The 13,074-nt window shown below is 55.1% G+C and overlaps 1 protein-coding gene across 1 annotated transcript; it reads left to right on the forward strand.

The window, feature by feature from the left end:
* Window positions 1–2,204: 2,204 nt before the first annotated feature.
* Window positions 2,205–7,393, forward strand: ST6GALNAC6 (ST6 N-acetylgalactosaminide alpha-2,6-sialyltransferase 6). The gene is made up of 3 exons (XM_008072006.2): window positions 2,205–2,653; window positions 6,274–6,381; window positions 7,077–7,393. The coding sequence occupies exons 1-3, from the start codon at window positions 2,352–2,354 to the stop codon at window positions 7,264–7,266; spliced, it is 600 nt and encodes a 199-aa protein (XP_008070197.1). The 5' UTR covers window positions 2,205–2,351; the 3' UTR covers window positions 7,267–7,393.
* Window positions 7,394–13,074: the final 5,681 nt, after the last annotated feature.

Raw genomic sequence — 13,074 nt, forward strand, 5'->3', positions numbered from 1 at the left:
TCCTCCTCTCCGCTGCGCCGTCCCCCTGGGGTCAAGGCCACGGCCTCCAGGGATGGAAGCCCTTTCCTCGCAGGCGACCCTGCTTGCTCGGAGGCGTGCCCGGCCCTCTCTGGGCCGCAGTTCTCGCCAAGGCCCCACCCTGAGCCTGGCGATCCCCCGGTGTCCGGAGTCGGAGTCCCTTGGGAGACGGGTCTCTGGCCTTCACAGCCGTCTCCCTGGGGCGTCCCCACGGGTTCAGCAGCAGGCCGTGGGGTGCCGGATCACACAAAAGCGGAAGTGCAGTGGCTGCCTTTTATCGAGAGCCCGCTGTGTGCCAGGCACTGTGGCCACCAGGGATCCTCAGACAGATCTTGCGAGGGCAGCATGGTCGTCTCCCTTGAGGAGTCGGGGTACCAAGGCTCAGAGAGTTGAAGCCACTCGCCCAAGGCCACACAGCAAGGGAGGAAGGAGACGGGCATCTTCCCAACCCCTGCTAAGTTGCAGCTGCATAGAGAGGCCAAAGGTCATTCCCGGCTGACTTCTGTTCGCCTCGGGGACCCACGGGTCCTTCCTCACGGACTCTTGTGCATGCTCCAGGCCTTCGTGGACACAGTAGCGCCCAGGCCATGGACGACCCGCCCCGGGGAAGGGCCCGTTTAGCGGCTGTTTGGGAATGGATGAGCACCTGGTGGGGTCGTTCTCTCCCAAGAGCCCTTCGTTAAAAAAAATTGTTTTTTGAGTCAGGGTCTGACTCCGTTGCCCAGGCGGGAGTGCAGTGGCACCATCGTGGCTTGCCACAGCTTCGACCTCCCGGGCTGAGGCCATCCTCCCTCCTCAGCCTCCAGAGTAACTGGGACTAAGGTGCACAGCACCACACCTGGCTCGCTTTTTGATTTTTTTGTAGAGACAAGGCCTCGCTCTTTTGCCCAGGCTGGTGTTGAACTGCTGGGCTCACACGGCCCTCCTGCCTCGGCCTCTCAGAGTGCTGGGAGGACAGGCATGGCCACCACGCCTGGCCACCTAAGAACCCTTGAAAGAGGAATAAAAGTGGGACCGCTTGAATGTGGGTGATGTGGACGGGGAGCAGGCAGAGCCTGGGTTGTGCTTCCAGCCTGATGGGGAAGCCACAAAACCAGAGCACAGGAACGTGGGAAGAACCGTCCGTTGAGTGGGATGTGCTGCTGGATCTCGGAGTAAGGGCTCTGGGAAGGCTGGCTCGGAGAGGTGGCGTTTGAGCTTAGCCTGGAAGGGTGGATGGGAATCCCACAGGCAAAAAATAGATCCCGGAGAGCATGTGGTTCCAATCTGTTCATGTCACCCAGAGTGGCTCTCACACCCTCCCTATTAGCACGCTGGTGTTTCCATGTGGTGAGGAAATGTCGCGGGTGCATTCGGGGAGATGTCCTTTTGGGAGGGCCGGGGAGCTGTGGCCCCTGGGCTCAAGGCCTGGCACTGCACTTCTCGGCCACGTAAGCTTCTCTCCCCCGCTGGCTGACTCTGTCCCCCTGAGCGGCCTCTTTGGCTTTCCACACCCCCGCAGTGGCCCCATCTCGAGCCTCATGTTAGCTACTTCTCCGGCCTCGATGCGTTTCCCTAGGTGGGCGCTTCTCATCCTTTGGGTCTCAGCCCAGCTCTGCCTCAGCTCAGGCCTCCCTGGACCACCTTGCCAAAGGAGCCCCACTCCAGTCGCTCTTAGTCACCTGCCCCCGTTTGTTTTTCCTGGCGTGTTACTTACTGTTCCTGTCTGTCTCCCCATTTGCAAGCTTCCTGAAGGCTGGGCCAGCCCTGTTTTGCTCATTGCTCAGTTCTTGGCTGTTAGCCAGCTTGCTCTAAATATGAACTGAACGTTGAATGCATGGGCTTCAGTCTCCCTGTCGTTAAAATGCACATAAATTGGATGCCGTGGCTCACGCCTCTAATCCCAGCATTTTAGGAGGTGAGTCCAGGAGTTCTAGACCAGCCTGGGCAACTTAGTGAGACTTCATCTCTACACTAAATCACAAAAACTAGTTGGGCATGGTGGTGTGCGTCTGTAGTTCTAGCGACTTGGAAGGCTGAGGCAGAAGGACTGCCTGAGCCCAGCAAGTTGAGGCTGCGGTGGCCGGGAGCATGCCACTGCCCTCCAGCCTGGGCGAAAGAGTGAGACTCCGACTCAAAAAAAAAAAAAAAAGAACCTAATAGTCTGTGACTCCAGGAGCCCCGAATGTGTGGAGCACAGGGCCCGGCACAGAGCGGCCACGGTAGTGTCACCTTTCCTTGCCCCCTAGACGCTGCCTTCCCGCTGCCACCAGTGTGTGATTGTCAGCAGCTCCAGCCACCTGCTGGGCACCAAGCTCGGCCCCGAGATCGAGCGGGCAGAGTGTACCATCCGCATGAACGATGCTCCCACCACAGGCTACTCGGCCGACGTGGGCAATAAGACCACGTTCCGCGTGGTGGCCCATTCCAGCGTGTTCCGGGTGCTGAGGAGGCCCCAGGAATTCGTCAACCGGACCCCCGAGACCGTGTTCATCTTCTGGGGCCCCCCGAACAAGATGCAGAAGCCTCAGGGCAGCCTCGTGCGCGTCATCCAGCGGGCAGGCCTGGCCTTCCCCAACCTGGAGGCCTACGCCATCTCTCCCACCCGCATGCGCCAATTTGACGACCTCTTCCGGGGTGAGACAGGCAAGGACAGGTACCAGCCTCCCGCCGACCACTTCTGGCCAGCCCTGCGCTCCCTCTCGGCACTTCCCAGCCCAGGGGGCCTGTTGCTCCCAGCATGCACTGCTCTCAGGGTGTGGCCCCTCCTTGCCAGTCTCTGGTCAGGTTTCCCACGGGAGTTCTTTGTGTCCAGCTGTTAACATGGGGCGTTTCCAACACGTTGTGCGTGGCCTGGTCTCCCCAGAAGGGCTTCCTCCCAGCACGCACTGAGGGCACGAGAGCACTCCCGGCACGCTCTGCTCCAAGGTTGCACTGGCCCTCCTAGCGTCTTTCTGAGAGAAGCACCCTGTAGCACGCCCGATATGAAGTCTTGACTATTCCCAGCATGTTTCGCTTTAAGCACATGCCGCATCCAGTATGCTCTGTTCTAGGGATACCTCATTCCCAGCATGCCCTGCTGTGACTAATCGCCCTAGAAAGCAAGGCCAGTGCTGCTCAAAAGAAATAGAATGTAGTCAGGCTCGGTAGCTCAGCCTGTAATCCCGCGCTTTGGGAGGCTGAGGTGAGTGAATTGCCTGAGCCCGCGGGTTCGAGACCCGCCTGGGCAGCGAGACCTCATCTTTACAATAAATCAAAAAATCAGCCGGGCAGGGTAGCGTGCGCCTGTAATTCCGGCTACTTGGAAGGCTGAGGCGGAAGGATTGCCGGAGCCCAGCGGGTCGAGGCTGCGGTGGTGGGGAGCGGCCACTGCACTCCAGTCTGAGCGACAGAGTGAGACTTCAACTCAAAAAAAAAAAAAGAAATAGAATGTGAGCCTCGTATGTAATTTAAATTTTTGTAGTAGTCACATTTCAAAAGTAGTAAGCAGCTGGACGTCGAGGCTTATGTCTGTAACTCCAGCTATTTGGGAGGCTGAGGCAGAAAGATCACTTGAGGCCAGGAGGTTGAGATCAGCCTGGGCAACACAGTGAGTCACAGCTCCTAAAAAAAAAATGAGCTGGGCATGGTGTTGTGCACCCGTAGTGCCAGTTACTCAGGAGGCTGAGGGGGGAGGATCACTTGAGCCCAGGAGCCAGAGGCTGCAGTGAGCTATGATTGTGCCACTGCACTCCAGACCAAGCGACAGAGAGAGACCCTGTCTTTAAAAGAAAAAAGGTAGTGAAATTAACTTTAATATTATTTTATTTGATCCAAAATATTTGACATATAGCTCTTATACATATTTTGTGAGATTTATATCTAAACATTCAAAAATCTTTGGAGCCATTACAATGGCATTAAAAAACTTTTTTGGTTCCCAGTGATTCACTGCTAATATATAGAAACAGTTTATAGAAATTGATTTTTGTGTGTTGACCTTGTATCCTGTAACTCTGCTAAACCCACTTAATTGTTCCAGGAGATTTTTGTAGATTCTTTTGGATTTCTAGGTGGATAATCATTTGTATGCAGATTAGGACAGTTTCATTCCTTTCCAATCTGCCTCTTATTTCTTTTTCTTGTTTCATCGCATGGGTTAGGATTTTGAGTACGATGCTGAATTGTGTTGAAAGTGGTGAGCAGACATCCTTGCCCTGGTCCTAGTCTTAAGGAGAAAGTATTCAGTCTTTCATCATCAAATATGATGTTAGCTGTAGGTTTTTTGTAGCTACCATTTGTCAGGTTGAGGAAGTTCCCTTATCTTGCTAATTGGCTGAGAATTTTTATCAATACTGGAAATGGAATTTTATCAACTGCTTTTCTGCAGCAATTGATATGATCATGTAGTTTTTCTTAAGACTCATGATATGGTGGATATCGGCTGATTTGGGGACATTGAATCAGCTCTACGTGGTTGTGATTGTATATATTACATGTACATAGATATGTCTTGCTAGAGGTTTATTCCAGTTCTTTTTCTTTGCCGGTCTTGCTAGAGGTTTATTTTCTAAAAACCTTTTCAAAACACCACCTCCCACCATATATATGGATATGATTTGCTAATATTTTGTTGAGATTTTGTGTCTGTGTTTATGAGAGGTGATGATTTGTTTTTACTGTCTTGCCTGGTTTGGCATCAGAGTTATGCTGGCCTCAGAAAATGAATTGAGAAATGTTCCCTCTTGTACTTTCTGGTAGAGATTGTATGCATTGAAGTTATTTCTCTTTAAATGTCTGGCAGAACTTGCTAGTGAAACTATCTGGGCTTGGAGAGTTCTTTTTCAGAAGGTTTTAAGTTATAGCTTCAATTTCTTTGATAGTTATAGGATATTCGAGTTATCTGTTTCATCTTGAGTGAGTTTTGGTAGTTTGTAGATTTTAATGAATTGGTCCATATCATGTAAGTTGTCAAATGAATGTATGTGGTTATTCGTGGAGTTTTCTTATTAGCCTTTTAATGTCTACAGGACCTGTGATGATTTCCTCTCTTTTATTCTTGGTGATTTGTGTCTTCTCTCTCTTTTTCTTTGTTGGTCTTGCTAGAGGTTTATTCTTAAAAATCTTTTCAGCTGGGCATGGTGGCTCACACCTGTCATCCCAGCACTTTGGGAGGCAGAGGCGAGAGGACTACCTGAGCCCAGGGATCAATTAATCAAAAATTAGCCGGGCGTGGCGGCGTGTGCCTATAGTTCCAGCTACTTGGAAGGCTGAGGTAGAAGGATCACCTGAGGCTAGCAGGCTGAGTCTGCAGTGGCTGTGAGCGTGCCACTGCTCTCCAGCCTGGGTGACAGTGAGATTCCGACTCAAAAACAAATTTCAAAGAACTACCTTCTACCAGATATGTGCAGAATGTTTGCAGTTTGATATGCGATCAGTATCAAAATATTATCAATGACATATCCTACATTCTTTTTCTCTTTTTGTTTGTTTTTTGGGTCCAGGTCCCTCTGTCACTCAGGCTCGAGTGCAGTGGCACAGTCAAAGCTCACCACAGCTTTGACTTCCTGGGCTCAGGTGAGCCTTCTGCCCCAGCCTCCTGAGCAGCTGGACTTCAGGTGTACGCCACCATGTCCAGCTAATTTTTTGATTGGCTCTCTTTTGTAGAGATGAGTTCTTTTTATGTTGACCAGGCTGGTCTCGAACTCCTGGGCTCAAGCAATCCTCCCACTTTGGCCTCCCAAAGTGCTGGGATAACAGGCATGAGCCACCACGCCCAGCCCTTTTTTTCATGCTGTCTAAGCAACCCAGTGCATATTTGCATGTCTCAACCATGTGTCCAGTGCTTGGTAACCACACGTGGCTGGTAACCTGCGGTGGCTGCACAGCCCGAGGCCTGAGCTGCCCCTCCTGGCCTTGCTCTGAGCCACAGTCCTCCAGTGTGACCGTCTCCGATGGGCCCCCGTGGGAGTTTGCTTCTAGCACGGGCACAGCAGCTTCTGGCATGCTCTGCGGTCATAGTCACGCCCAGCCTGCCCAGCTGTGACCGTCTTCCCCAGAGCCTGCCCCCAGCATGCTCTGCTCCCTCTTGCCCTCCAAGGTGCCCCCTCCACACCCTCTGCTCTGTCTGGGCAGCCCTCCGCCACCGGCCACGCCCCCACCGTGGGGCTGGATGGGGTGGCCGAGGCCGGGGCCCCATGGCCGGGTGGGAGGAGTTCCGGGCACCCTGCGGGGGCGGCCGTTCCTGTCCACCTGCCTCCACCCCTGCCTTTCCTCATGACCCCCCTCTGCCCTCAGGGAAAAGTCCCATTCGTGGCTGAGCACTGGCTGGTTCACCATGGTGATTGCAGTGGAGTTGTGTGACCACGTGCACGTCTACGGCATGATTCCCCCCAACTACTGCAGGTGAGCCTCCTCGCCAGCGCCCTCCCAGGACAAGACCAGGCCCTGGCTGGGTGTGCCTTTGCGGGGAGATGAGAAACACGGAGGGGGTGTTTTATGAGCAGCCTAAGTTCTTAAAACAGCCTAAGACAGTAGAAGGAGGGGCCAGCTCCAGAGCCTACAGTCCTGGCCACTGCTCTGCACTGCTGCCCTCTTGGGGAAGGGAAAAGGTGCCACTGTATTTAAAAAAAAGAAAAGAAAAACAAGTTGGGCCGGGTGTGATGGCTCACACCTGTAATCCCAGCACTCTGGGAGGCTGAGGCAGGAAGATTGCTTGAGCCCAGGAGTTCGAGACCAGCCTGAGTGGCATAGCAAAACCTCTCTACAAAATAGCCAGAGGTGGTGGCACACTCCTGCGGTCGCAGCTACTTGGGAGGCCGAGGAGAGAGGACTGCCTGAGCCCAGAAGGTCAAGGCGGTGGTGAGCTGTGATTGTGCCACTGCACTCCAGCCTGGGTGACAGTGAGACCATGACTCGGGGAAAAAAGCTGGATGGTCGCCAGCCAAGTCCACCCCACACCTGTTTTGCAGACGGGGACACTGAGGCCCAGAGAGGGCAGGGATGTCCCCACTGAGGCCCGCGGCGGGCGAGGCGCCGAAAGGGCACGGGCCCTGCCCATGCCCGCCCTGGCCTGACGAGCCCCGTCTGCTCTGCCCCAGCCAGCGGCCCCGCCTGCGGCGCACGCCCTACCACTACTACGAGCCCAAGGGGCCGGACGAGTGTGTCACCTACATCCAGAACGAGCACAGCCGCAAGGGCAACCACCACCGCTTCATCACGGAGAAGAGGGTCTTCTCGTCTTGGGCGCAGCTGTACGGCATCACCTTCTCCCACCCCTCCTGGACCTAGGCCGGCCCGCCTGTGGGACCTCGGGGGACACGCGGGGGCTCTCCGCCCCGCCCTGGCCGTCTCCTGGCCAATCAGGGCCGGATGGAGTGCCTCCCAGCCAGTCAGGGCCCGAGGAGGGTTGTCCTTCGCCAGGCCGGGCTTGGGGCATTTCTTGGCCGATCAGGGATGTGGGAGTCTGTATGCTTGATCAGGGGTGTCTTTCTCGTCCAGTCAGGGTCTGAGCGTAGTCAGTCAGGGTCTGGGGTACTTCGGAGTCAGTCTGAGGCCAAGGACGTGTCCTTTCTCATGAGGCCTGGGTTCAGAGCCCCAAGAACGAGCCCCAATCGCTTCCTACTTGGCAGGGACAGTGGGGTCCTGCCCCAAGGCGCTGGTGTGCCCCCTCAGCTCCCAGCGCAGAAAGTGGTGGTGTCCCCTCAGTTCCCAGCGCAGAAAGAGAGCTCGAATGGGGCAGCCGTCTCTGGAGGCCTGGCCCAAACATCTGGGGGGTGGCTGGAGATCGTGGGGAGGCTGGTGCCAGCTGGTGCCAGGGTCTTGTCCCTGCCCTGCGTGACCTTGGACAAGCCCCCCCCCGCCTCCTCCCCATATCGGGTTCTAGAGTGGAGTCGGAGACCCTTTCCTGCCTCCCCGCCTCTCTCTCTGGCCACCCTTGGGTCTGCTCTCTTTGAGGCCAGATTCCTGGCCACTGTCCCTTGCCTGGAGGCTCAGCTCCCTGGGAGTCTGGGGCGCCCTTCCTCACCTCCTAGAGAACTAGGGTGCTTTGTGCAGACTCCCCTAGGGTCGGGGGACACCCCTGAGCTGCTTTGTTAGCCTCTCCGCCCAGCTGCCAAGGGCTTGGCTCCTCCAGGATCAGGCCTCCTTTTCTGCCCTCTGATGGGAGGCTCTCCACCGGCTGGATGTGCTTTGGGGCCAGAGAGGGAGACCCAACCACACTGGAGCCGGCCTGGGAAGGCTGTAGGGAGCCGGAGCTGTGTCGCTGAGTTTCTGTCTCCCGGCTCCCTGTAGGCACTTTATTAAGGCTGGGCCTCAGTGGGTGTGATTGTCCCCTGCTCTTCTGGAGCATGGGAGGGCAGGGCTTCCTGGAGGAGGCTGTGGGCGGGAGGGCCAGGCGGACGAGGCCAGCGGCGAGCCATTGCACACTGGGGTGATGGGTGGGGGGCGGCAGCCCCAGACTTGGTTTTGTAATGATTTGTACAGGAATAAACACACCTAAGCTCCACTTCGTGCCCTGTGTCTCCTGGGTTGGGCCCAGCCCTCTGGTCCAGCGCTGTGTGTCCTCTGGCTGGAGCTCACGGTAAAACAGTCGTCAGCCTTTTCAGCCAGTGAATGACCGGTGTCCTGAGTGTCCTTGGATGAGCCCCTCCCCTGCTGTGCAGTTTGGGTGAAGACTGAGGGCCCTTGGAGTGAGGGCGCGGAGCCAAGCCCACCAGGCTTTTCCTGCCTCCAGCCCCCACCTCCACGCCCTGCCTCTGTGACCTTGGACAAGCGGCTTCACTGCGTCACCTCGCAGAGCCCCCTGCCCTCCCGGGCCAACAGCAATCAGGCCCTGGGGAGCTCAGATTCTAGGGAGGGGAGGGCCCCACTAAGAAGAATGCCTGCAGAAGTTGGGGGAAGGAAGGGTCCTGGCAGGGGTGGGGAAGGGGCGCGGGCACTGGCATCCCTGCCACAGAGCCAGGGTCTGGCCGGGCGTGAGGGCCGGGGCCCGCTGTGCTGGGGCCCGCTGTGCCGGGAGCTGACTTGTCGTGCCAAGCGCAGCGAGAGGGAGGCCGGCGGGGCTGCAGCCCTCGCAGGGGCGCGTGAGCGGGTGGCCTCTGAGTGGCCGCCAGCCTCTCCACAAAAGGGCTGTTTACTGCAGGTTGGCGGGAGACAAGGGTCCTGACTCTGGAGATTACAACCTGTTTAGGCAGATAAGATGCCCTTGGGAGCAGGGCCAAACAAAGGCCGCCTGTGTGAGACCAGGGCAGGCGGGCTGCTGAGGACAGGAAAGAGCTCTCCTGGGAGTGGGGCCAGCTGGGATGGCGGACCACCAGGGTGGGAGGCGTGAACAGCACCTTGCATGTGCCTCTGTGATTCACACAGGCAGCCACAGCTGGGTGCCGTTGTTCACGCCTGTCATCCCAGCACTTGGGAGGTCGAGGCAGGAGCATTGCTTGAGCCCAGGAGTTCAAGACCAGCCTGGGCAACATAGCGAGACCTTGTTTCTACAATTTTTTTTTAAATTAGCTGTGGTCCCAACTGCTCAGGAGGCTGAGGCAGGAGGATTCCCTGAGCCTAGCAGGTCGAGGCCGTGGTGAGCTGTGAATGTGCCCCTGCACTACTCCAGCCTGAGGGACAGTGAGACCCCCACTCAAAAAAAAAAAAGGCAGCCACATGCCAGGCACTGTATCAGGCTCAATTGATGAGGGAGGGCGGGCGGGCCAGACCGGAGGACTGGCCCCAGTGGAAGCCTAGTGGTGGAATCCATGAGGCCACGGTGGGCGTCAGCAGCAAGAAATGAGACTGCTCGGGGCCAGATGGCACAAGGCCACGAATGCCAGCCTGAGGGGGCACAGCCCTGGTCCTTCTTGCTTGGAGAAGCCAGGTGCGACCACTGCGGGATAGGCAGGGCCCCAGGGCCAGGTAGACACGCTGGTGGTGGCCGGGGGGTGCTGGAGGTAGAGGGACTCCTTGCAAAGTCCTGACATGGGGTCCTAAAGCCCTACATGGGTATGGGCATATGGGGATGTGGCCCACACCAGTGGGCATGAAGGGAGATCGGCAGGAGGGCACCAAGAGGGTGTTGGTTGCCTTTGGGGGGTGGGAGGCTTCTCAAACTCTCACCTCCTCCGATGGGACCAGCAGAGACAGGTCCACTCATGGTCAAAGTCAGCTTCTGGAACTCCGGCACTCTGCTCGAAACCTTCATTGACTCCCCATCGCCCGCCAGGCCCGAGCCCACCTTCTCGATCGCTGTCTGAGGCCTTCCTGCACCTGCGTCTGCACCTGCACCGCTTCCCCAGCTGCCTCTGTGCAGAGGGCCCTGCCCCAGAGCTGCAAACCTGGTGGGCAGCAGTGGCTCCTCTCAGTGTTTCCTGTCCAACTGTTTCTCGCCTCCAGCTGTTCCTGCGGATGTTTGGTGGTTCCACCAGCCTGGCCCACTGGGGCAGCACGGCATCCCAGTTCCGACCCTAGCTCCCCCGCAGGCTGGCCTGTGGATCCAGCTGTGAACGTCAGAGTGATCACCCCATCCCACCTCCCACATGCTGGCTTACTTTCAAGCCTTGTAATCCTTTCAACCAAATATGTTTTCAGAATTGGCTTCATTTTTATATGTTTATGTTTTTAGTTTGGCTTTTTTGGGGGGTGTCATAAAACAACTTACCGCAAAAATGGTAGAAGACAGAAAGAGGAGGACTGATATCACCTGGTCCTCTCTGTTTGGCTTCACCTTCCAGATCTTCCCTCCATGCCACTGTTTTCTTTGTCTAACCCTCTTTTTCCTTCTCTCCTTCCTCCATTTCTCCCTCCATCCCTACATACCTTCCACCTCTCTCTCTCTCTCTCTCTCTCTTTTTGAGTCAGAGTCTCACTCTGTCACTATTTGTTTTTTTAAACAGGATTTATTGAGAGGACAGAAAAGCTCCCACAGTGGGAAGGGACCCGAAGGGGTTGCCATTTTTTTTTTTATTTTTTTAATATTGTGAAAACGCGGTCTCGCCAAGTTGCCCGGGCTGGTCTTGAATTCCTGGGCTCAGGCAATCCTCTCACCTCCACCTTCCAAGGTCCTAGGTTTACAGGTGTGAGCCACTGCACCTGGCTTCTTTTTCTTTCTTTAGGTTATAGTTGGGAAATAAAATCCTACAACTTTAATATCCCAGCATTGGTTTAAAAAAAAAAAACAGCTCAGTGGCTCACGCCTGTAATCCTAGCACTTTAGGAGGTGGAGACGAGAGAATTGCCTGGGTCCAGGGGTTCGAGACCAGCCTGGGCAACTTGGCAAGTCCTCATCTCTACAATAAATAAATAATCTCACACCTGTAATCCTAGCACTTTAGAAGGTGGAGGTAAGAAGATTGCCTGGGTTCAGGGGTTCAAGACCAGCCTGGGCAACTTGGCAAGACCTCATCTCTACAATAAATAAATAAAATAAAAATTAGCTGGGTGTGGTGGCACGTGCCTGTGGTTCCAGTTGCTTGGAAGGCTAAGGTGGAAGAACCGCCTGAGCCCAGCAGGTCGAGGCTGCGGTGGCCGTGAGCGTACCTCTGCACTCCAACCTGGGTGACAGAGTGAGACTCCTACTCAAAAAAAAAAAATTCATAGTTCATATGTAAATAAAATAATTAAAGCAGGTACTTAAGATTGTTTATTTATTTATTTATTTTTGAGTTGGAGTCTTGCTCTGTCACCCAGACTGGAGTGCAGTGGCCGCTCCCGGCTACCGCAGCCTCGACCTGCTGGGCTCCGGCGACCCTTCCGCCCCAGCCTTCCAAGTAGCTGGAACTACAGGCGCGTGCTACCACACCCGGCTGTTTTTTAATTTTAAAAGTTTATTTTATTCTTAAAATTGTGGTTAAAGTAAATCACATGACATGAAATTGAGCACCTTAAGCATTTCTACACCGGGGTGCAACAGCTCTCCAGACCTTTCCCACTGTGCAGACCTGAACTCCGCACCCACTGAAGAGCCGCCATCCCGCCGCCCAGCACCCCCATTCTGCTTTCTGTTGCTGTGAGTGTCGACTTGAGATGCCTCATGCAAGTGGAATCACACAGTGTCCACCTTTTGTGACTGGCTTGCTACACTCCGTGTGAGGGCCCCAAGGTTCAGCCATGTTAGAATTGTTCATACGTCGAAGAGTAGATGCTTGTTATATGGAAAAACAAGAGGAGGGGAGGTTTGGGGGTTTTTTCCTTTTTTGAGTCAGAGTCTTCCTCTGTTGTCCAGGCTGGAGTGCAGTGGCAGGCTCCCAGCCACCACCCCAGCGTCGACCTGCTGGGCTCAGGCGATCCTTCCACCTCAGCCTTCCAAATAGCCAGAATTACAGGTGTCTGCTACCACACCTGCCTAATTCTTTTATTTATTGTAGAGACAAGGTCTCACCATGTTGCCCAGCCTGGTCTCGAGCCCCTGGGCTCAGGCAGTTCTCTCGCTTCGGCCTCCCAAAGTGCTGGGATGACAGGCTTGAGCCACTGCACCTGGCCAAGAGTGGGAAAGCTTTAAGCAGGAAGTGAAAGTGTCACCTTTGACCAAGAGGTCATATGCACACATTTGCCCTCTCTGTCCTGTTTCCCTAGCTCTGGGATGCTACCCATTTGATCCTAAGACAACATGATTTTAACTTTGCAGCATCAGAATGCAAAAAAGTTGGACACAGTGGCTCATGCCTATAATCCCAGCACTTAGGGAGGCTGAGAAGAGGGAATTGCTTGAGCCCAGGGTTCAAGACCAGCCTGGGCAACATCATGAGACCTGGGCTCTAGAAAATAATTTAAAAATTAGCTGGGTGTGGCAATGCATGTTTGTAGTCCCAGCTTCTCGGGAGGCTGAGGCTGGAGGATCGCCTGAGCCCAGGAGTTTGGGGCTGCAGTGAGCCATGATCAGGCTACTGTACTCCAGCCTGGGTGACAGGGTGACTCCAACTCAAAAAAAAAGAAAATCTGGGAATAGATTGTACACACACACACACACACACACACACACCTCTGCGTGTTCCTAGTAATCTTGCTGCAGCGGGGATCTGCCCAGTGCATTTGGTCATTTTGCCTGTTTCTACCAACGCTGTGTGTCCCGTCCCACCAGCCTCGAGAAACTTAGGCTTCCTTTCTCATGGG

This window comes from Carlito syrichta, unplaced genomic scaffold, assembly GCF_000164805.1.
Source record: "Carlito syrichta isolate Samal-C Ts95f unplaced genomic scaffold, Tarsius_syrichta-2.0.1 Scaffold113644, whole genome shotgun sequence".
Taxonomy (NCBI): Eukaryota; Metazoa; Chordata; class Mammalia; order Primates; family Tarsiidae; genus Carlito; species Carlito syrichta.